Raw genomic sequence first — 25596 nt, 5'->3', positions numbered from 1 at the left:
CCTTTTGTTCATCTGTTTTGTCTCTTAAAGTCCTCATATGAGTGAAGTCATATGATACTTGTCTTTCTCTGATTGACTAATTTCACTTACCATAATACCCTCCAGTTCCATCCATGTAGTTGCAAGTGGCAAGATTTCATTCTTTTTGATTGCCGAGTAATACTCCATTGTATATATATACACCACATCTTCTTTATCCATTCATCCATCGATGGACATTTGGGCTCCTTCCCTACTTTCGTTATCGTTGATAGTGCTGCTATAAACATGGGATGTGTGTGTCCCTTCGAAACAGCACACCTGTGTCCCGTGGACAAAAGCCTAGTAGTGCAATTGTTGGGCCATAGGGTAGTTCTATTTTTAGTTTTTTGAGGAACCTCCATATGTTTTCCAGAGTGGCTGCACTGGCTTGCATTCCCACCAACAATGCAAAAGAGATTCTCTTTCTCCTCATCCTCTCCAACATCTATTGTTGCCTGAGTTGTTAATATTAGCCATTCTGACAAGTGTGAGATGGTATCTCATTATGGTTTTGATTTGTATTTCCCTGATGATGAGTGATGTGGAGTATTTTTTCATGTGTCGGTTGGCCATCTGGATGTCTTCTTTGGAGAAGTGTCTATTCATGTCTTTTGCCCATTTCTTCACTGGATTTTTTGTTTTTCGGGTGTTGAATTTGATAAGTTCTTTATACATTTTGGATACTAACCCTTTATCTGATATGTCATTTGTAAATATCTTCTCCCATTCTGTCGGTTGCCTTTTAGTTTTGCTGATTGTTTCTTTTGCTGTGCAGAAGCTTTTTATTTTGATGAGGTCCCAGTAGTTCATTTTTGCTTTTGTTTCCCTTGCCTCCAGAGAGAGACATGTTGAGTAAGAAGTTGCTGCAGCCAAGATCAAAGAGGTTTTTGCCTGCTTTCTCCTCAGGATTTTCATGGCTTCCTGTCTGACGTTTAGGTCTTTCATCCATTTTGAGTTTATTTTTGTGTATGGTGTAAGAAAGTGGTCCAGGTTCATTCTTCTGCATGTTGCTGTCCAGTTTTCCCAGTACCACTTGCTGAAGAGACTGTCATTATTCCATTGGATATTCTTTCCTGTTTTGTCAAAGATTAGTTGGCCATACATTTGTGGGTCCATTTCTGGGTTCTCTATTCTATTCCATTGATCTGAGTATCTGTTCTTGTGCCAGTACCATACTCTCTTGATGATTACAGCTTTGTAGAACAGCTTCAAGTCCAGGATTGTGATGCTTCCTGCTTTGGTTTTCTTTTTCAAGATTGCTTTGGCTATTCAGGGTCTTTTGGGTTCCATACAAATTTTAGGATTATTTGTTCTCGCCCTGTGAAGAATGCTGGTGTTATTTTGGTAGGGATTGCATTGAATATGTAGATTGCTTTGGGTAGTATCGACATTTTAATAATATTTGTTCTTCCTATCCAGGAGCATGGAATCTTTTTCCATTTTTTTGTGTCTTCAATTTCTTTCATAAGCTTTCTATAGTTTCAGTGTATAGATTTTTCAGCTCTTTGGTTAGATTTATTCCTAGGTATTTTATGGATTTTGGTGCAATTGTAAATGGGATAGATTCCTTGAGTTCTCTTTTTGTCGCTTCATTGTTGGTGTATAGGAATGTAACCGATTTCTGTGCATTGATTTTATATCCTGCAACTTTGCTGGATTCATGAATCAGTTCTAGCAGTTTGTTGGTGGAATCTTTTGGGTTTTCCATATAGAGTATCATGTCATCTGTGAAGAGTGAAAGTTTGACCTCCTTCTGGCCAATTTGGATGCCTTTTATTTCTTTGTGTTGTCTGATTACAGAGGCTAAGCCTTCCAATACCATGTTGAATAACAGTGGCAAGAGTGGACATCCCTATCTTATTCCTGACCTTAGGGGGAAAGCTCTCATTTTTTCTCTATTGAGGATGATACTAGTGTTGTGTCTTTCATATATGGCTTTTATGATCTTGAGGTATGATCCTTCTATCCCTACTTTCTTGAGGGTTTTTATCAAGAAAGCATTCTGTATTTTGTCAAATGCTTTCTCTGCATCTATTGAGAGGATCATATGGTTCTTATCCTTTCTTTTATTGATGTAATGAATCACACTGATTGTTTTGTGGATATTGAACCAGCCCTGCATCCCAGGTATATATCCCACTTGGTCATGGGGAATAATTTTTTTAATGTATTGTTGGATCCGGTTGGCTAATATCTTGTTGAGGCTCTTTGCATCCATGTTCATCAGGGAAATTGGTCTATAGTTCTCCTTTTTAGTGGAGTCTCTCTGGTTTTGGTATCACGGTAGTGCTGGCTTCATGGAAAGAGTTTGGAAGTTTTCCTTCCATTTCTATTTTTTGGAACAGCTTCAAAAGTATAGGTGTTAATTCTTCCTTAAATGTTTGGTAGAATTCCCCTGGAAAGCTAACCTGCCCTGGACTCTTGTTTTTTGGGAGATTTTTGATTACTAATTCGATTTCCTTACTGGTTATGGGTCTGTTCAAATTTTCTATTTCTTCTGTTTCAGTTTTGGTAGTGTATATGTTTCTAGGAATTTGTATATTTCTTCCAGATTTTATTGGCATATAATTGCTCATAATATTCTCATTGTTTTTATTTCTGCTGTGTTGATTGTGATCTCTCCTCTTTCATTCTTGATTTTATTTATTTGGGTCCTTTCCTTTTTCTTTTTGATCAAACTGGCTAGGTGTTTATCAATTTTGTTAATTCTTTCAAAGAACCAGCTTCTGGTTTCATTGATCTGTTCTACTGGTTTTTTTTTTTTGTTTGTTTTTGTTTTTTGTTTTTGATAGCATTAATTTCTGCTCTAATCTTTATTATTTCTTGTCTTCTGCTGGTTTTGAGTTTTATTTGCTGTTCTTCTTCCAGCTCTTTAAGGCGTAAGGTTAGGTTGTATATCTGAGATCTTTCTTCCTTCTTTAGGAAGGCCTGGATTGCTAATACTTTGTTCTTATGACCGCCTTTGCTGCATCCCAGAGGTTTTGGATTGTGGTGCTATCATTTTCATTGGCTTCCATATACTTTTTAATTTTCTCTTTAACTTCTTGGTTAGCCCATTCATTCTTTAGTAGGATGTTCTTTACTCTCCAAGTATTTGTTACTTTTCCAAATTTTTTTCTTGTGGTTGATTTGCAGTTTCATAGCATTGTGGTCTGAAAATATGCATGGTATGGTCTCGATCTCTTTGTACTTAGGGCTGATTTGTGTCCCAGTATATGATCTATTCTGGAGAACATTCCATGTGCACTGGAGAAGAATGTATATTCTGCTGCTTTAGGATACAATGTTCTGAATATATCTGTTAAATCCATCTGGTCCAGTGTGTCATTAAAAGCCATTGTTTCCTTTGGATTTTTTGATTAGATGATCTGTCCATTCCTGTGAGTGGGGTGTTGAAGTCCCCTAATATTATGATATTACTATCAATGAGTTTCTTTATGTTTGTGATTAATTGATTTATATATTTGGGTTCTTCCACATTTGGTGCATAAGTGTTTACAATTGTTAGGACTTCTTGGTGGATAGGCCCCTTGATTATGATATAATGCCTTTCTGCATGTCTTGATAGTCTTTATTTTAAAGTCTAGATTGTCTGATATAAGTATGGCTACTCCGGCTTTCTTTTGTTGACCATGAGCATGATAGATGGTTCTCCATCCCCTTAGTTTGAATCTGAAGGTGTCTTTAAGTTCAAAGTGGGTCTCTTGTAAACAGCATATAGATGGATCTTGTTTTCTTATCCATTCTGTTACCCTGTGTCTTTTGATTGGAGCATTGAGTCCATTGACGTTTAAAGTGAGTATGAAAGATATGAATTTATTGCCATTATGTTGCTTGTAGAGTTTCTGGTGGCGTTCTCTGGTCCTTTCTAGTCTTTGTTGCTTTTGGTCTTTATTTATTTGTTTTTCCCCCATCTTTTCTCCCTTCAGAGAGTCCCCATTAAAATTTCTTGCAGGGCTGGTTTAGTGGTCACAAACTCCTTTAAGTTTTGTTTGTGTGGGAAACTTTTTATCTCTCTTTCTGTTTTGAATGACAGCCTTGCTGGATAAAGAATTCTTGGCTGCATGTTTTTCTGATTCAGCACGTTGAATATATCCTGCCACTCCTTTCTGGCCTGCCAAGTTTCTGTGTATAGGTCTGCTGCAAACCTCATCTGTCTTCCCTTGTAGGTTAAGGACTTTTTTCCCCTTGATGCTTTCATGATTCTTTCCTTTCCTGAGTATAATGTGAATGTGACTGTGATATGCTTTATTGATGGTCAGTTTCTGTTGAATCTAGTGGGGGTCTTCTGTGATTCCTGGATTTTGATGTCTGTGTCTTTCCCCATGTTGGGAAAGTTTTGTGCTAGGATTTGCTCACATAACACTTCTACCCCTATTTCTCTCTCTTCCTCTTCTGGGCTCCTATGATTCTGATGTTATTCCTTTTTAATGAGTCGCTGATTTCTCTAATTCTTAAATTGTGCTCTTTTGCGTTAATCTCACTCTTTTTTCTGCTTCATTATTCTCCATAAATTTGTCCTCCATATCGCTGATTCTCTGTTCTGCCTCATCCATCCTTGGTGCCATTGCATCCATTCGAGATTGAACCTCAGTTATAACATTTTCTATTTCATCCTGACTAGCTTTTACTTCTTTTATCTCCACAGAAAGGGATTCTAATCTATTTTTGATTCCAGCTAGTATTCTTATTATTGTGATTCTAAATTCTGGTTCAGACATCTTGCTTGTATCTGTGTTGGTTAGTCCCTGGCTGTCGTTTCTTTCTGCTCTTCTTTTGGGGTGAATTTCTTCATTTTGTCATTTTGAAGAGAGAAAAGGAATTAATGAGGTAAAAAACTGAAAATTAACAAATATTAAAATTAAAAAATTAAAAACAAATGCACACACACAAAATTGAATAAATTATGCTAGATCCTAGGTGTGTTTTGGTCTGGGTGTTGAAAGGGGCTTGATACATTAGAGAAAAAATGGGAAAGAAAAAAAAAAAGGAAATCTTTTAATATTTGAAAATTAAATACACTGAAGTAGACTAAAATGAAATGATGGAAGTAAAATAGAATTTGAAAAAATTTACACAAAAGTTAAAAATATAATAGAAAAAAAATAACTTTAATAAAAGTGATTTTTTTCTCTTTTTGTACTCAAGAAAAAGAAAAGAAACAAAAAAGAATAGAGAAAGTTGAATAGATGGATTGGCGAACAGACTGAAATATGACTGAAATTACTTCGTTTTCCTCTAGAAGTCAAACTATGAAGCACTTTATAGTCCATACACTAAGCAGGCGATGAGACTTGTGTTCCTGAAGAGCAAGGTTGCCCAGTTGGGCGGGGCTTAGGGTAACGGCTCCATTCTTCACTAGATGGTGCTGGGAGCCTCTTGAGGTGGATTGTTGTGGTGCTTATAGGTGCGTATGCACATGCATGGGAACGGTGACAATGGCGCCACCCAGCTACCCAGTCTCTAGTATTGGAACTCTGTTCTCCCTGATCAGCAATTACGCACATGTCCTTTGCCTTCGGCCTCTGTCTACTCCCTGCTTTTACATAGTCTCTGATGAAGTCCCAGGCAGCACCTCCCTCCTGAGTTTTGTCTCAGATGTGGCTGTGTTTCTCAACCCCTTACTTCTGAGGGACTGTGGCTTTGACCCATTCTGCCCCTCTGCAGGAGGGTCTCACTGAGTAATGGCTGGGTGTTGGCCACATCCAGGAATGTTTGCGGGACCATGCTGCCAATCCCCAGAGACTGCGGCTGGGTGTCAGCCCACCCCAGAAAAAGTTTGCAAGATAGTGTAGCAGCAGTGTTTCAGGGATTATGAAAAATCACAACACACATTTGGCACCAGGATTCACCCTTAATGACGTTGTTCCAGCACCAGCGAATGTGGTTGTTCTCCCGGGTCCACTGGGGCATTGCCTTTGGGGGACACACACAGCCTCTACCAGGTGTCCTCTCAGCAGTGGAACTGCTTCTCCCCGTGTGGCCTGAGAACCTCCTGGACCCCACTCTGCTCCTGGGGATTCGGCCTTCCCACCAGAGCACCGCCAGGCATTGAGCTGCAGAGTTTCAGACTCTGTGCTCTCCCTTTTTTATAGTCTTAATGGAATTTATTTTATTTAAAATTTTTTTTTAATGTTTATTTATTTTTGAAACAGAGAGGGACAGAGCATGAACAGGAGAGGGTCAGAGAGAGAGGGAGACACAGAATCTGAAGCAGGCTCCAGGCTCTGAGCTGTCAGCACAGAGCCCGACGTGGGGCTTAAACTCACAGACTGTGAGATCATGACCTGAGCCAAAGTCAGACGCTCAACCCACTGAGCCACCCAGGCGCCCCTATTGTCTTAATGGAATTTAAACCCTCTCCTTTCTCCTTTCTCCCTTTCTAGTTCAGTCCCTGTGACTGTTTCCACTTCTCCATTTTCTGTCTATCTGCTTTGGCGCGGGGGGGGGGGGGGGGGGCTTTTCCTGTATTCTCCTCCTGCCCTGTCTCCATCCTCTCTCCACATACAAAAGTGGCTCCCTGCCCTCCGCAGCTTCTGTCTCCCCCAGTTCACCTCTCCGCACTGCATACCTACTGAACTCTGTGGTTCAGGTTGTGCAGATTGTTGTGTTAATCCTCAGACCACTTTTCTAGGTGTGCAGGATGGTTTAGTGTTGGTCTGGCTGTATTTCATGGATGCGAGACACACAAAAAACTTCCATGCTGTTCCGCCATCTTGGCCTCTCTCCGGGAAACAGTTCTTAAGGACTCATCAGACTCTGTGGCTACTCACAAGGCCTAGAACAGAGGACGGAAATGCCCAGTATTCCTGTGAAAGAGGGAATTTAACACACATCTAAGGGCCTAAGGAATTAGTTTTCAAAGACAGAGGCCATAGGTGCCATTTTGTGCTTTCCTTCTTCATTACTCTGGGTTGCTGGAATCTCTCAGAAAGAGCTTGTGTCTCATTTGGTGCCACAGTTTTTATGGTTGCTACCCACCGGATACCTGTTGATCACCTGGCTCTGGTGGTCATTGGGTTTACTTTCATGGGTCCTATAGGACTGTAGCTAATGGAAAAATAGTTGTTGACTGGCTATACCCCACCAGGCACAGTACAGAGACAAGAAACTGAAATGCACGTCCAGTCTTTCTGTGAAAGAGGCTTATTAGTTATCTTCTTAGCTCTGGCCTCAGGGCCACATAGCTATGTACACATTGAATTAAACACACATCTGGAGACTGACTGTAATCCTCTTCAGAGACTGGGGAGGCTAGCAGGCGCCATCTTCATATCCTTCCTCTGTCCTGCCCAGGTCTTTGTTGTCTCCAAAGAGAGGAGCTTGTGCACATGTCTGATGCCTTAAGCCCAGAGGATACACCCCTTGTTAGCCCAGATTTGGTGGCCAGTGGAGCTTGTGTTCACAGGGTGAAGGGGTGGTTACAAATAAAGAAATGGTTCTTGATTGGCTATCACCCCAGGGTTCAGCACAGGAGTAGACCAAAATGCCAGTCTCCCAGTCTTCTCATGAAAGAGGTACATTTGCATACATTAAAGACTTCTGTCTTAGTGTCTGGCTTCTAGTCAGCCTGAATCTAGATGCTGACTGAGATCCTCCTATTTGGGACAGTGACAGATCTTGGCACACCAACTACTGGGACCTTTTAAATTTTTTTGATGTTCATTTATTTTTGAAAGAGAAAGAGAGAGAGAGAGTGCGAGTGGGGGAAGGGCACAGAGAGAGAGAGGGAGACACAGAATCTGAAGCAGTCTCCAGACCCTGAGGTATTAGCACAGAGCCCGACCTGGGGCTCAAACTTGTGAATCGCAAGATCATGACCTGAGCCGAAGTAGGATGCTTAACTGACTGAGCCACCCAGGTGCCCTGACACCATTTGAAAATATTTTAAAAATAGATGTTGCTTGGAGAATCACAAAGGCTTGAGAGACTACCAGAGGTAGGACAAGATTGAATGATAATGTTTATATCCTAAACAAGGTCACTCCTTTAAGACTGAGAAAGGTAACTGATTTATTTAATGCATAGAAACTAATACAAATTCAAGCAAATACAAAACAGGACTATGTTGCAAATGAAAGACCAAGATTAAATTTCAGAAAAAGATCTTAATGAAATGGTTATAAGTGATTTACCTGATAAAGACCTCAAAATAATGGTCTTAAAGATGCTGTTTGAGCTCAGGAATGTTTGGACAAGGTGAGAATTTCAATAAAGAGACAAAATGTAAGGAAGTACAAAATAGAAATCATACCGCTAAAGATATAACTGAATGGAAAGAGACATTAGAAGCGTTCAGCAGCACATTAGATGAAGTGAAAAAAAGCATCAGTGAACTCAAAGGTCAGTGGAGCTCACCCAGTCAAAGCAGCAAATAGAAAAAAAGAAAGAAGAATAAAAGTAGCTTCTTAAGGGACTTATGGGAGAATGCCAAGCAGACCAATATTCACATTACAGGCATATCAGAAGGAGAAAAGAGTAGAAAACTTTGGTGAAGAAATAATGCCTGAAAACTTCCCTAACCTCGGGAAGGGAATAGGCATTCAGATATGGTAATTCCAGAGAGAACCAAAAAAGCCAAAGCCAAAGAGACTCACACCAAGATACATTAAAATCAAATTGGTGAAAGTTAAAGAAGAGGGAATCTTAAATGCAGCAAGAAAAAAATCCCAAATTGTTACATACAAGGAAACCCCATAACACTATTAGCAGATTTTTCAGCAGAAACTTTCCAGGCCAGGAGGGAGTTGCATGATACATTTGAAGTACTGAAAGAAAAAGAATGTTTATTAGGAATACTGTACCTAGAAAAATTGAGGGAGACATAAAGAGTTTTCCAACAAGCAAAACCTAAAGGATATCATAACCACTAGACCAGTCTTACAAGAAATGCTAAAGGGATATGTTTAAGCTAAAATGAGATGGGCACTAATTAGTAACAAGAAAACACATGAAAATATAAATCTCACTGGTAAAGGTAAAGTAATAGTAAAATCCAGGGGCACCTGGGTGGCTCAGTTGGTTAAGCATCCAACTTTGGCTGAGGTCATGATCTCACGGTTGGTGAGTTTGAGCCCCGCGTTGGACTCTGTGCTGACAGCTCAGAGCCTGGAACCTGCTCCAGATTCTGTGTCTCCCCTCTGTCTGCCCCTCCAGTGCTCATGCTCTGTCTCTTTGTGTCTCTCAATAATAAATAAAAGTTAAAAAATTAAAAAAACAAAAGTAAAATCCAGATAAATCTAATGTTGTAAATGGGATGGGTTCATCACTTATAAAGATAGCAAGAAAGTTTAAAAACAAAGTAGTAAACACAACTATAACTACAATAATTTTTTAAAGAATACACAAGGTCGAAAGATATAAATTGTGACATCATAACAAAACATGGGGGTAAAGGCAGTAAGAATGTAGAGTTAGAATGTGTTCAAAGTTAAGTTTTTTAAAATTTTTTTTAACTTTTATTTATTTTTGAGAAACAGAGAGAGACAGAGCATGAATGGGGAGGGGCAGAGAGAAAGGGAGACACAGAATCCAAAGCAGGCTCCAGGCTCCAAGCTGTCAGCATAGAGCCTGATGCAGGGCTTGAACCCACCAACTGTGAGATCGTGACCTGAGTTGAAGTCAGATACCCAACCTACTGAGCCACCCAGGCGCCCCCTAAAGTTAAATTTTTATCACCTTAAAGTAGACTGGTACAAATATAATTTGTTTTGTGTAAGTCTCATGATAACCACAAACGTAAAACCTACAAACCTTTGTATTATACATACAAAAGGTAACATGAAATGAATGTAAACATACCATTACAGAAAATCATCAAATTAAAAAGGAAGAGAGCAAGAGAAAGAGAAATGAACAGGGCAGTTACAAAGCAGCCATAAAACAATAAAATGGCAATAAGAATATACCTGTTGTTGGGGACTATCTATGATTGTTTAAATGTAAATTAACTTCTTCAATCAAAAGACAGAGTGGCTAAATGGATAAAAAACAAGACACATTTCTGTGGTGCCTACAGTGTTCTCACTTCATATGTAAGGAGGCATACACACACTGAAAGTGAAGGAATGGAGCCAGACAAAATCAAAAAGGAAACAATGGCCTTAAATAACATATTAGATCATATGGACTTGATATATACAGAGTATTACTTTTAAAACCAACACAATGCACGTATTCTCAAGCACATGTAGGACATTATCCAGGATAGATCATGTGGTAGGCCACAAAACAAGTCTTAATAAATTTAAGAAGACTTAAAGCATATCTGGTATTTTTTCTGATCACAATTGTATGAAACTGGAAATGAATACAAGAAGAAAACTGGAAAATTCACAAATGTATGGAGCTTAAACAAATGCTACTGAAAAAAGTAATGGGTCAAAAAAACCAAGAGAGAAAGCAAAAAGTACCTTGAGACAGACTAATAGTTTATCTTCAAAGAACCAGCTCTTTGTTTCATTGATCTTTTCTATTGATTTGTTTTAGCCTCTATTTCATTTATTTCTATTCTGATATTTATTGTTTCCTTCCTTCTGCTAATTTTGGGCTTGTTCTTTTTCTAGTTCCTTTAGATGTAAAGTTAGACTGAGATTTTTCTTGTTGTTTTGAGGTGTGCCTGTATCACCATCAGTTTTCCTCTTAGTACTGCTTTCTCTGAGTGCCATGGATTTTGGGCCAGTGTCTATGTGTGTGTGTGCGTGTGTGTGTGTGTGTGTGTGTGTGTGTGTGTGTGTGTGTGTTTAAGTTTATTTATTTTGAGAGACAGAGCACAAGTGGGGGAGGGGCAGAGAGAGAGGGAGACAGAGAATCCCAAACAGGCTCCACACTGAACTCACAAAACTGAGATCATGACCCGAGCTGAAACCGAGTCGCATGCTCAATTGACTGAGCCACCCAGGTGCCCCTGGGACATTGTGTTTTTCATTTTCATCTGTCTCCACATATTTTTTTTTTATTTCTTTGTTGACCTATTGGTTGTTTATTAGCATGTTGTTTAGCCTCAATGTGTTTGGTTTTTCTAGTTTTTTTTTCCCTTGTAATTGATTTCTGGTTTCATATTGTTATGGTCAGAAAAGATGCATGATATAGTTTCAGTGTTTTCAAATTTATTGGGACCTTATTTTGTGTTCTACCATGATCTATGCTAGAACATGTTCCATATACACTTGAAAAGACTATGTATTCTGTTTTTTTTGTATGGAATATTCTGTATATATCTGTTATGTCCATCAGGTCTAATGTGTTTATTCAAAGATACTGTTTTCCTTATTGGTTTTAGATGTGGATGATCTATCAATTGATCTAAGTGGGGTATTTAAGTCCCCTACTATTATTGCATTACTGTCAATTTCTCCCTTTATATTGGTTAATATTTTCTTTCTTCAGTCGGAGCTGAAACAGGTGTCAATTGGAGGTCCTGGAGTATTCTGTGCTGGGGGTGCCCTTGCAAGCTGACTGAAGCTACAGTGGTGTGGGCCTGGATTGTTCTGATGGCTGGGGCTGCCGTGAGCAATGACCAGGGGCATCCTAGAGGAACAGCTGGGGTTGGCAGGGCTCACTGAGGTAATAAACTGGCCAGGGCACCTGTACCTTGCTCCCATTCACATTATCAAGATGGAAGGGGAACTTAGGGAAGGCAAACTGTTGCATTTACTACCTCTGTTGGCCTGGAGAGAGTTCTAGCAGCTGCCCTCCAGCCCCACCCCCAATCCCGGTTTGGTGGAGTTCTCTGGGCTGGATCTTTTATATACTAGATGGTCTTTTAAATGCTGGCTTCTTTTCTGTGCCTCAGGGCATCCGGGAGTGGCCTGGAGGCCTGGTTGGCTATGGCTCCCAGACCCTGCTTTTATCTGCATTATTAAGGTGCAGGCAGAATATAAACCATTGCACTTGTCCCTCCAACCTGCAGAGAGTTCCAGCAACTCCCCTGCCATTTGGTGGATTTCTAGGGCTGGCTCTTTTATGTACGAGTTGCTCTTTTAACCACAGCTTTTTTGTCTGAGCCTAGGGCAGATGAATCTGCTCCTGGTCTCTCAGTACTGTACCTCCTCATTGCCATTCACAGTGTTGGAGGTGGGGGTTCTCTTCTGTCTTGCCATTCTTTCTTGTCTTTCTATCTTTTGTTGTACAGAAGCTGCTCAGTTAGCTCTCAGTTCTTTTTCAGGAGGAATTGCTATATAAATAGGTGTAGATTTGGTGTGTCCATGGTGGAGGTGAAATCAGGATCTTCCTGTGTCGCTCTCTTGGACCAGCTCTTCCTATTGAGTTTTAAGTGTTCTTTAAGCATTCTTGTACATGTCTTTTATAATAATATATGATTTAAAAATATTTTCTGGCTGTGGGTTGTTTTTTAAGTTTCTTAACAATATATTTTAAAAAACAGATTTTGATGAATTCATAATTAACTTATCAATTTTTAATTGTATGAATTGTGCTTTTGATGTACCTAAAAATATATTTGCCTCACCCACGGTTATAGATATCTCTACTATGTCTTTTTCTAGAAGCCTTATAGTTTTAAGTTTTTCTTATTTAGATTCATTACTCATTTTAATTACTGTATATATTATGAGGTATGGAAGAGGCCATTTTTTTGCATATGAATAATTAATTATTCAGCACCAATCCTCGAAAAGATAGTATAGTTTCTCCATTTAATTGCTTTTGCACTTTTGTCAAAAATTATTTGACCTTACATGTATGAGTCTATTTTCGTTCTATCCTTTTGTGAGTAACACACTGCCTTGATTACTATAGCTTTATAAAAACCATTTAAATCAAGTTATATAAGTTCTCCAAAAGTGTTGTTCTTTTTAAAAATTGTTTTGGTTATTCTAGTTTTTGCCTTTCTTCATAAGTATTAGATTCAGCTTCTCAGTTGCTATGAAATATTTTGCTGGAATGTTGATTGGAACTATATAGAATGTATCCGGTAGTTTAGGGAGAACTGACAGCTTAATAATACTAAGTCTTCCAATCAATGAACTGGGTATATCCTCCCATTTACTTAGGTCTTCTTTAATTTCTTTCATCAGTGTTCTGTATAGTTCTATCAGTATACAGATCTATCAGTATTCCATTAGTATACAGACATTTCTCACATTGTGTTAGCGTTATATCATAGTATTTCATGTCCTTAGTGCTATTTTTTATTCTTTTTTGAACACAGGTTGAAAAAATTTAATTTACCTGTTTAAAAATTTTTTATTCAAATATATTTGAATGTTATGTAACATTGTAAATATAAGGTATACAACATGTTAATAAATGCATTTATATATTATAATATGATTGCCACTAGTGGAAGGCAGCTATGCTCACCACTATACCACCAACGCTGCACAGCCCTGATTGCCACTAGTGGTAATAAGCACATCTATCATATTATGTAATGATCATTTCTTTTTAGTGGTTGAAATAATGAAGTTCTAGGCTCTTAGCAAATTTAAAGATTATAATACAACATTGTTATTTATATCTACTATACTGTGTTTTCGATCTCTAGGTATTATTGATGACTCATTGCATGTTTGTACCCTTAAATAACATTAGCACTACTGTAAATGTTTCATTTTACTCTAGTTTCAAATATTTTATTGCTAGGTTATAAAAATCAGTTTGACTTTTATACATTGACTTTGAAACATGAAAACTTATTGAATACACTTATTTCTAGTAGCTTTTTTGTATACTGTGGGATTTCCTAGGTAGACAGTCACATCATCTATAAACAGAGAAAACTGTATTTCTTCTTTTCCAATCCATATACCTTTTATTTTATTTTCTTGCCTTATTGAACAGGCTAGGACTTCTAGTATGATGCTGAATACTGGTGGTGAGAGCAAACCTCCTTGCCTTTTCACAATCTATTGGTAGCACTATCTTGGATTAAGAAAGAGTATAAACAATACTTAAGACATTGGGGAAAATAAGCCAAAGTTGCATGTTAAGTGTAAATACTTGTACACAAGTGCTGGAATGGTTAGGTATGAAAATATCAGAGATACAGAACAGAGGCAGCAGTAGGGAGAAAGTGCAATGTGAAGTGAAGAAAGAGCAGTTGAAACTGAGGGAAGTTTCAAACTGATGACTGAAACAAGTTTCTTTATATACATCTTGGAATGTTTTTTTCCTGGTAGGGGCTATAAAGACGACAGAATATATTTGAAGCATCTATACCTTAAGTGGTTGAGAGAATGGTTGTAGATTCAGATTGCCTAAATTCATATCCTTTCGTAGCACTTATTAATGGTGCTACCTTGAGAAAGTTATTTATACTTCTCATCTGATGTTTGATTTGTTCAATAGAGGTGAAAATAATATTTATTTCACTGGCTTGACTTGAGAATTAAATGGAATAATTTATGAAAAACCTCTGGGAATAGTGCTATTATAGGACAGTTTATATGGGCCTTCACTCAAAGCAGAAATAATAATGTTAAGTTCTAGAACAATAAAGTCATTCCAATGAGAAACTGGTAAGCTTTTCTATATGAGAATGAAAATGTTTAATCCATATTAGTGTTCAACTATTAAAACTTTTTCATTGTCACTCAGCAAAATGCTTTTGATCAAAATTGTTTTATCAAAAGCAATCCTAACCAAATGTGATGAGAACAGTAAAGGCATTAAAAACTTGGATCCACTGAACATATTTTAGAAATATAACATGCTTAATGTCATAAGAATGTCTTCCAAATTTGAAACAATAAGGATGTATGGAGAGATTGTACCTCAGTTTGCTTCAGACTAGGATTTTATGGACTACAGACAAATTATTAGCAGGAAATCTCACCTCTGAATTATTTGTCAAAATTAATTATAAATGTGCACTTATTTATTTAGCTATAGAAATTATCCAGATTATGTGGGGGCAACAGTTCCTGGAAAGATGTGTGTTACCCATTTTTCGGCTGGAATTGCTATGGTATGTAATTATTTTATCTTACTATTTAAAAAATATTTATACATTTAAAAATCATTCAGGGTGCCTGGGTGGCTCAGTTGGTTGAGCATCCGACTTCAGTTCAGATCATGGTCTCATGGTTTGTGAGTTTGAACCCTGTATCCAGCTCTGTGCTGATAGCTCAGAGTCTAGAGCCTGCTTCAGACTCTGTGTCTCCCTCTTTCTCTTTGCCTCTCCCCCACATGCACTCTGTCTCTCTCTCAAAATAGACATTAAAAATAGCATTCAACATTATAGCAAAGATTTTATACAGTTTAGTTTTATATTTGCATTTAGAGATTACACTTACTTTCTATTACTGTTAAAAGTTTGAAGTGTGTAGATGAAAGAGTATTTTGTAGAATAACATCTTGTTGCAATTATTTTGGAAGTTGAAGTAGAATAAAAATATCATCAATACACGTGCATTCCTTATTATATAGAACAGTGCCTCATGAGAAATTACCTTTAAAAAACTTTTATAACCCAAATAGATTTTTGCTTATAGACAGAAAATTAGACAAATAGTCTTCCTAATAAAATAGCTTCAAAACAAAAGCAAATGAGGGGTACCTGAGTGGCTCAGTTGGTTAATTAAGTGTCCACCTCTTGATTTAGGCTCAGGTCATGATCTCATGGTTCATGAGTGAGCCCCGTGTCAGGCTTGGTGCTGACAGTGTGGATGGAGCCTGTTTGGGATTGTCTCTCTCCCTCTCTCTCTGCTCCTCCCCACTCTCGCTCTTTCTGTCTTTCAAAATGAATAAACTTAAAAAAAAAAGAATCTACCTTGTCTTAAAAAAATGAAAACAAATGATTAAACAAAAAGTATGATAAAAATTCTTTAAAATGTTTCAAACCTCCAAAAGTGTATAAAATAAATTTTTATGTCTATTTTAAATATTTATAGTTTTTGTAAATATTTTATATATAGAAAAATAAACTATTGATACAATTAGATGCGTTGTTGAAAGGTGAAGTAATTTGTTGAGCAATTTTCCCATCCTATTAATTTTTTTAAAAAACAAATTTAAGTACTAAAAATTTTTTTAAGTTTATTTATTTTGAGAGAGAGCATAAGAAGTGGGGAGAAGCAGAGAGAGAGACAGATATACACACAAAGCTCCAGGCTCTGCACTGTCAGCACAGAGCCCAACGCAGGGCTTGAACCCATGAACTGTGAGATCATGACCTGAGCTGAAGTCAGACAGTTAACTGACTGAGCCACCCAGGTGCCCCTAAATTTATTATTTAAAGTAAATATGCTCTTACCCTTATTTTGATTTATAAACTTAAGGCAATGTTGGTAATATTATCTTTGATATATTTAGTCCACTCTCTTTGTCATGTATATATTCTTACATATTCATTATTTTAACAGTATATATTTATTAAAATGTATTACTACATGCTATATTTATACATATATAGTATATATATTTGTAAATATATTTATATATAGCACATATATATTTATGTATAATATATGTTTATTTATAACATATAGTGTATATATATTTATAAATATATTTATATATTATATATAGTATATATGGTATGTATTTATATATAGCATATAAAATACAGAACAGACTTGTATATAGTATGCATATATTTATTATATATTTATATATAGTATATAATTTGTTATATAAGATAAGATATATTATTAATGTATGTTACTATGTAATATACCATATATTATAAAAATATATAAAAATATTTTAATAATTATACATCATTACACATTATATGCCTATATATGCTTTATAGTTATACATATGTAATATATACATAATACATATTATTACATGACATTTTAGTAATATTTGTTTCTATTATTCATATCTTATTATTTATATTATATTGACTTACCTTAGACAATGTCCATTGATTACTTGCTATGAAAAATAAGAGATTAAAATAGTTCAACACTTCTTATGTCCATTGTCAAGATTTATAAAATTTATAATTTATTCTATAAAACTTTTATACTTTGTATACAGGTTAATTTAAAGATTAAATTAATAAATAGTATAATATTGTGAAAATGTAAATTATTAACTCTTGGATAAATAAATATATTGTTATGCTAGTAAAGCTTTAAGAGAACCTTTTAGGCATTAGGGTCTAATGGAGATGCTTAATTTTTTTCCTCACTTCTTTACCTTCTATGGGTGAAACCAACTGCCATAGAAAATTGAATCTCATCTTCCTTTTCCTAGAATCCTTTCCTATTTTTTTCTAATAACTGCTGAGTTTTTGTTTGTTTGCCTGCTTTTAGTTTCCAGTTTATTTTATTTTTTAATGTATTGTTATTTTTTATATGAATTGGGTATGATACATTGAATTCAAGGTAAAGGAAAGTTTATGTCTTCAGATGACTGAGTATGGGCTAGTTCAGAATTCATTTGTAGATATGATTTTTGCTTCAAGGTCACTTCCTTTCTCTGGCCGCGTAGGGCCTATATGCTAAGTGTATTAGGGGTTAAATTATTTAAAAAATTATTCTTTGCATTCCTTTAATTATAAGCAATCATTTCTTTTGTTTTTGACTAGATCCTTTGCCCAGTGTTCTGGGTTCAGTACTTTTTAGGCAGGAGGACCCTCCTCCAAGAAACTGATTGCTTGCTCCCACCCATAGGGAACTCTCAGCTATGACTGCCCATCTCTCACCTGTAGCTTTTCTGTTTGCTTTTGGGGCAGTGGAGACATGAGATAAGTGTGGTCTCTCTGGTCTAGATTTATCTTTATTTTTTTGGAAAGCTAGGAGGAATATTTTAGAACTCCTTTATATTCAATGTAAAGATGCAGGATGAGAATATAAGAATCTAAAATATTTTTATCTTTTCATGTAGGTCTTTTAAAAAATTTTTATTTCTATGTAGTTAACATACAGTGTTATATTCATTTCAGGTATACTGTTACTCAGTGCTCATCAAGATAAGTGTACTGTTAATCACCTTCACTTGTTTCATCCATTCCCCCACCTACTTCCCCTCTGGTAACCATCAGTTTGTTCTTTATAGTTAAAAGTTTCGTTTTAGGTTTGCTTCTTTTCCTCTCTTATTTGCTTTGTTTCTTAAATTCCCCACATGAGTGAAATCACATAGTATTTGTCTTTCTCTAATTTATTTTACTTAGCATTATTCTCTCTAGATCCATCCATGTTGTTCCAAATAGTATGATTTCATTCTTTTTTAAAAGTTTTTAAATTCCAGTTAGTTAACAATACAGTATAGTATTAGCTTTGGGCGTACAATTTAATGATTCAATATTTTCATACAACATGTGGTGTTCATCATAAGTACACTCCTTAATCCCCTTATTTAACTCATCTGCTACCCACATCCCCTCTGATAACCATCAGTTTGTTCTCTATATTTAAGAGTCTGTTTCTTGGTTTGCCTCTCCTCTCCCTCTCTCTCTCTCTCTCTCTCTCTCATTCATTCCCCTATGCTCTTTTGTTTCTTTTACTTGTGAATTTTTTTCCTTTTGTAATTTTCTTCTAATTATTATCTTTTCTTTTTTACTTAAATCCCTTTAACATATCTTGGGAGGTCAGTTTAGTGGTGATGAATTCCTTTAACTTTTGTTTGTCTGAGAAACTCTCCCTCTTTGAATTCTGAATGATAACCTTGTCAGGGAGAGTATTATTGTTTGTAGTTTTCTCCTTTTAGCACTTTGAATATATCATGCAACTCCCTTCTGGCCTCTAAAGTTTCTGCTGAAAAATCAGCTGATAGCATTATGGAGGTTTTTTTTGTATGTAAATAGTTGTTTTCCTCTTGGTACTTTCAAGATTCTGTCTCTATCTTTGTCATTTTAATTATTTAATTACTATGTGTTGTGGTGTGTACTTCCTATGGTTTATTTTATTTGTGGCTGTCTATGCTTTCTGGATAGAGATGTCTGTCTCTTTCCCAAGGTTAGTGAAGTTTGCAGGTATTATTTCTTCAAATAATTTTCTGGTCTTTTCTCTCTCTTTTTTCCTTTTGGGATCCCTGTAATGAGAGTATTAGTATGCTTGATGTTGTACCAGAGATCTCTTAACATATCTTCATTGTTTTTTATTTCTTTACTTTTTTGCTGTTCAGCTTGGGTATTTTCCATTACCCTGTCTTCCCAGTCATTAATTCATCTTCTGCATTTTCTGATCTGCTGTTCATTCTCTCTGATGTATTTTTCATTTCAGTTATTCTATTCTTCAAGTCTGATTGTTTTTTAAAAATTATTTTCTTTCTCTTTGTTGAAGTTCTCACTGAGTTCATCGTCTCTTCTTTCTAGTCTAGTAAGTCTGTTTTTGACCATTACTTTGAACTTTTTATCAGATTGGTTGCTTATCTCTGATTTGTTTAGCTCTTTTTCTGAGGTTTTGTCTTATTCTTCAGTTTGGAGTGTATTCCTCTGTTGCCTCATTTTCTTTGTCTTTCTGTGTTTGTTTCTATGATTTAGGTAGAACAGCTACTTCTCTTAGACTTGGAGTGTGGTCTTAATTTAAGTTGACATGTGCCCCAAGTTCCCTGGCTGAAAGGTGCCATTGGTTTTGCTCTGTGGACAATCAGCCATGCTTACCATACTCTCCACTTGCACATTGCTGGGCTATATAACTTCCAGTTGTTATGACCTGGCTTCTGGTCAGGTGGGGCAAGAAGCTACACTTGGCATTGGGTAGGGTTATGACTCAGCCTCCTTGCCTGGGTGGGGGTGTGAGGTAGACAGGCTCCAGCAGTGGCAAGGCTTTTTGATGACCTGAATAAGGAAGACTCGCTGTTCATTGCATTCCCTGGTGGGACTGCATCACTATCTTAGCTACACAGATGGGCAAAACTGCTGGTTGAGGCTACTTCTTGGGTGCTGTGGGTAGGAATGTGGTCTTAAGATCTGATTGCTAGTTGTTGCAAGCCCCTCCACCCTTCTCTGTCACAGATTTCCCATGATTGAGTCACGTAGCATCCTTTGTGCTCCTTGTCAGGGAAGACTAGACTGGGGACTCCCAAGAAGTCACCTAAATTGCTGGGGAAGCTAGATGTCTACCCTGGGCTTTCATTTCCCACTTGAGGTACTGTAGACTCTGGGGAGACCTCCTAGTATGGCACTGCACCAGCCTTGGGAAGAGGCAAGGTAGTCAGTGTGTAGCTGCTCTTACCCTTCTAATGTGGTCTGTCTTGGTTTCTGCAGTTCAGGGAGCGCTTCAGGCTCACCTCCATGTTCTAGGATCTTCTTGGTGGATTCTTGTCCAGGAATAGTTGTTAGTTGTTCTTGTGAGGGGTAGTAAAATTGAGAATGACCTATCACACCATCTTGATAACATCACTAATGTTGTGATTTAATTCTTAACATGGACCTGAAGGCAATGAGGGTTGGTGAGACAAATGTCCTAGGTATTATCATCAAAACTGTGTGTGTTTGTTTTTTTTTAAAGAATTTTTTTAACGTTTTATTTATTTTTGAGACAGAGAGAGACAGAACATGAACGGGGGAGGGGCAGAGAGAGAGGGAGACACAGGATCTGAAACAGGCTCCCGGCTCTGAGCAGTCAGCACAGAGCCTGACCCGGGGCTTGAACTCACGGACCGTGAGATCGTGACCTGAGCCGAAGTCGGACGCTTAACCAACTGAGCCACCCAGGTGCCCCTGTTTGGTTTTTTTTTTTTAATTTGGGGGCTCTCTCATATTGTTTAGAGGGAGGCTTCCTATGCTGGAAAGTGAAATCCAAGTATATTTGTCCATGTCATCCAATTGTTCCCTTCCCAAGTTTCAGATTCTAGCTTCTTCCCCATCAAGCCTGGTAGATTTGAGAATTAAATTAATTCTGCAGCCTTTCAGCCCTTATCCTTAGGCTTTACATATGGTGTTACTCAGCCATGTCAATCCAACAACTACAGGATATGAAGAGTTACTACAGTGCTGGTACAGGAGCTTACTGATTGCCTATTTGCATTCTCTGTTGCTCGTTCACAGCTTTCTCTTTATATTTTTCATAGTGTGCATCCTCTAGTGCTGTCAAAAATCCAGTTGAACCCAAAGTTTTTACTAGAGCTTATCATTATAGCAATGAAGTGCCCTGATCTTCCTCACAACTTGTCCTCACCTATACCTTATCCTATGCCATATTTGGTAATAACTGGACAAATCATAATGTTATTGCATATCATGAATTATCAGTGTCACATTTCTCTTTGGCAAGGAAGTTATCCCTGCGCTTTGTTAAATATGTGAGCAGCATAATCCAGGAATGCTATCTTGAGAGTCTTTCTGTGGTTTCCCCTGATATGAGTTACTGAGTCATGGAGAATCCTGACAGGAAGCTGATAGCACACTTAAACTGAGTAATTTGGTTACATGGCCACTTTGTGAGCTGGGAAGCGGAATGAATACAAAAGCTGTCATAAGAAATTAGCTAAATTGAAGATCATGACCCATATAGCCAAAAATATAATGAAAAATAGCCCTTTTATATAGTTATGGTAGCTACTTAAGAATTATATTAGGTATTCAATTGTTAAATCATGATAAAGCTTGGCATAGTCTCAGTTTGCTTATATCTCAGTAAAATTTCATAAGAAGAACTTAAGCTTCTCACCTGTTCAAGGAACTGTATTTTCTATTCTTAAGTATTTGATAAAATAATAAGTATATTCAAAATTAGAAAATTATTACTTTTTATCACCTTTCAGTGACTTGTCTTTCATTTGAATGTTTGTTTTTGCTAATGTAGTACCCCAAGGAGGTAACTCTGGAGGCATTTTCCATTATTGTTACACAGATGCTCGGACTGAGTCTGGGAATATCATATGATGACACAAAGAAATGTCATTGTACAGGAGCTATCTGTATAATGAATCCAGAAGCTATGTAAGTTTATTTAAAAGTAAGAATATGTTTATTTTGTTTTAAATATTTCAAGTACAAAAATTTAATGTTTACTTATAGCACAAATTAGCCATAAATGGACCAAGTACTATAAAATATAAACATGAAATTTTAAGTGTAAGAGAGTTGGAAGGAGGTGTACCATTAAGAATAGTCAAGGATAACAAATTCAATTGGAAAGAAAAATTAGCAAGGGAGTGATATTTAGACTATGTATTTTTTGAAATGACGTGTTTAAAAATATGTCAGAATAGGGTGGCAGAATGGATAAAAAACTAAGACCCATCTGTATGCTGCCTACAACAGTCTCAGACAGAAAAGCACACAGACTGAAAGTGAAGGTTTGGAGAGAGCTTTTACATGCAAATGGAAACAAATAAAATCTGGGGTAGCAATAGCTATATTAGACAAAATAGACTTTAAAACAAAGACTGTAATAAGAGACAAAGAAGGAAATTACATAATGTCAAAGAGATCTATCCATTAAGAGGACATAACAGTTGTAAATATCTATGCACCTAACATAGAAGCACCTAAATAGTTAAAGCAATTATTAACAAACATACAGAGAGAAATTGCCAGTAATCAATATAATCAATCAATGAAATCAATAAAGAAACAGTGTTTTTTTGTATGTATTTTTAAAATTATTTTATTTGTAGTTTACATATAATTTTATATTAGTTTCACATATACAACTTAGTTTTTTGACAAGTTAATATATTATGCTGTGCTCGACACAAGTGTCTATTCTGTTTCATTGATCTAGGTGTCTGTTTTTGTGCCAGTGCCATACTCTTTTGATCACTACAGGTTTGTAATATAACTTGAAGTCTGGAATTGATATACCTCCTGTTTTGATTTTCTTTATCAAGATTGTTTTGGCTATTTGGGGTCTTTCAGGATTCCATACAAATTTTAGGATTGTTTGTTCTAGCTCAGTGAAAAATACTGTTGGTATTTTGACAGGGATTGCATTAAATGTATAGATTTCTTTAGGTAGTATAGACATTTAAAAAATATTTGTTCTTTCAATCCATGAGCATGGAATGTCTTTCTATTTCTTTGTGTTGTCTTCAATTTCTTAACAGTGTTTTATAGTTTTCACAGTACAGGTCTTTTACCTCTTTGGTTAAGTTTATTCCTGAGTATTATAATGTTTTTGATGCAGTTATAAATGAGATTGTTATCTTAATTTCTATTTCTCCTACTTTATTGTTAGTGTATAGAAATGCTAATGAGTTATGTATATTAATTTTCTATGCTGCAAATTTATTGAATTCATTTATTAGTTTTCTTAGTTTTTTGATATAGCTTTAAGGGTTTTATATGTATAGTATTATGCCATCTGCTTATAGTAATAGTTTAAGTTCTTTCCCAATTTGATGCCTCTAATTTCTTTTTTTGGGTCTATTTTCTATGGCTAGAATTTCCAGTACTATGTTGAATAAAAGTGGTAAGAGTCGACATTTTTTTGTCTTGTTCCTGATCTTAGAGGAAAAGGTCTCAGTTTTTTTTCCATTGAGTAAGTTGTGGTATTTTCATATATGGCCTAATATATTGAGGTATGTTCCATCAAAACCCACTTTGTTGAGAGTTTTTATCAAGAATGGACATTGAATTTTGTCAAATGCTTTTTCTACATTTATTGAGATGATCAATTTTTATCCTTTGTCACATAGATTGACTTGCAAATATTGAACCATCCTTGTATCTCTGGAATAAATCTCGGTTGTCGTAAATGGTCCTTTTAATGTGTTGTTCAATGTGGCTTGCTAATACTAATTTTTTTGAAGATTTTTGTATGTATGTTTATCAGAGATATTGGCCTTTAGTTTTCTTTTTTGTAGTGTCTTTGTCTGGTGTTGGTCTCAGAGTAATGCTGGCTTTATAGAATATATTTGGAGGCTTTTCTTCTGTTTTTTGGAATTAGGTATTAACTCTTCCTTCACTGCTTGATAGAATTCACCTGTGAAGCCATCTGGTCCTGGACTTTTATTTTTTGGTAGTTTTTTGATACTGATTAAATTTTGTTGCTAGTAATTTGTCTGTTCAGATTTTTTATTTCTTCTGGATTCAGTTTTGGAAGACTGTATGCTTCCATTTCTTCTTTGTTATTGAATTCATTGGCATATAATTTTTTACAGCATTCTCTTATAATTTTTTGTACTTTTGTGGTATCAGTTGTTACTTCTTTTCTCATTTCTGATTTTCTCTTGTGTGTTTTTTATTTCAGTTATATTCTTCAGGTCTTCTTTTTATTTTATTTTTCTATTATTTTTTAATGTTTATTTTTGAGAGACAGTGTATACACATGAGTGGGGGAGGGGCAGAGAGAGGGAGACAGAGGATCAGAAGTGGGCTGTATGCTGACAGGAGAGAGCTTGATGTGGGGTTCAAGCTCATGAACTGTGAGATCATGACCTGAGCTGAAGATGGATACTTAACCAACTGAGCCACCCAAGAACCCCTGATTGATTCTTTTTTAATATTTTGTATGTCTTTATTGAAAGTCTCACTGAGTTCTAACCCTCATCTTTTCATTCCAGTGAACATCTTTATGATTATTACTTTAAATTTTTTATTCAGCATATTGCTTATCTCCATTTCTTTTAGTTTTTTCCTGATGTCTTGTTTTTTCTTTTGGAGCATACTCCTTTGTTTTCTTATTTTGCTTGATTTACTGTGCTTATTTGTATGGATTAGTCAGAACAGCTACTTATAAACTTGAAGGAATGGTCTTATGTATAGCCATCCTCTAGGTAGACTGTGTGTGGTTGGTGACTTTTGCTGGTTGGCTGGAGCTGTGGCTGGCATTGGCTGGAGATCCAGAGGCTTTCCACATGGTGTGTGCCCTGTCATGATAGCTGAAGCTGAAGTGAATGCAGTACATGATATCCCAGGATTCTATATGTTGACGGCACTGTGTGTAGGAGGTTCCCTGTCAGGACAGCTGAAGATGAAGTGATTATAGGCTAGGGTGTCTTGGGGAGCTATTTGTTGATGGTGCTTTGTGCAGGGCATACTCTGGTGGGGCAGCTGGAGCTAAGGTAGTATCTGGAGATTCCTTAACTCTCTGCATGGCAGGATAGCTAAAACTAAAGTGCATGCAAACTGGGGCACCCAGATCTCTATGCACAGAGGGCACCTTGGCAGGAAAGCTGAAACTGAAGTGGATATAAACTAGGTTGTTCCAGTACTATCTGCACAGAGCATGCCCTTTAGGTGTGGCTGAAGCTGAGGTGGGGTATAGGCTGGGAGGTCCTGGCATGCTCTGCGCATGGGGCACCCTGGCAGGACAGCTAAAATTAAAATGGGCAGGGCCCAGTGTGATTCCTGGGCTCTTTGCATACAGTGTGCCCTGGCAGGACAGCTGAAGCTGAATTGCATACACGCCAGGTTTTCTGAAGGTGCTAGCTCAGGGTTGCCCTGGCTGGGTGACTGGAGCCAAGAGTGGTGTGGGTGATGTGTTCAGAGCACTCCTTATAGGGGATGCCCTGCTGGAGTGGCTGAAATTGATGCAAGCATGGGCTTGTGTTTCCTGGGGTACCTCATGCAGTGGGATTTGAAACATACATCAATCAAGAGGTTCCAGAGCACTCTTCACCATGTCCTAGCAAGACGTCTGAAGCCCAAGTGGTGCGGGCTTGGGGTGTTCTGTGGTGATTTGCACCTGTGTTACCTTGGCATGAAGGCTGGGGCTTTAGTGAGACTAACCAGGGGTGTCCTGATGCATATCGGCCACCTTGGTAAGA

General features: G+C 36.9%; 1 protein-coding gene across 9 annotated transcripts in view; it reads left to right on the top strand.

Moving 5' to 3' along the window:
• ADAM32 (ADAM metallopeptidase domain 32) overlaps positions 1–25596 on the top strand; it is a 171483-nt gene that overhangs the window by 38670 nt on the left and 107217 nt on the right. For all 9 annotated transcript variants that reach the window (XR_002077699.2, XR_008421607.1, XR_008421608.1 and 6 more), the window contains 2 exons: positions 14869–14950; positions 21687–21823. Coding sequence is in view for 6 of the 9 variants with exons in the window: in XM_019440725.2 (XP_019296270.1) it covers positions 14869–14950; positions 21687–21823 (219 nt within the window). In the remaining 3 variants the exon portion in view is untranslated. The remainder of the gene's footprint in view (positions 1–14868; positions 14951–21686; positions 21824–25596) is intronic.

The sequence above is a fragment of the Panthera pardus genome, unplaced genomic scaffold, assembly GCF_024362965.1.
Source record: "Panthera pardus isolate Hobbes unplaced genomic scaffold, ASM2436296v1 HiC_scaffold_13, whole genome shotgun sequence".
Classification (NCBI taxonomy): Eukaryota; Metazoa; Chordata; class Mammalia; order Carnivora; family Felidae; genus Panthera; species Panthera pardus.
The sequence above is the reverse complement of the archived record's forward strand: the minus strand, read 5'-3'. Positions and strand labels throughout refer to the sequence as shown.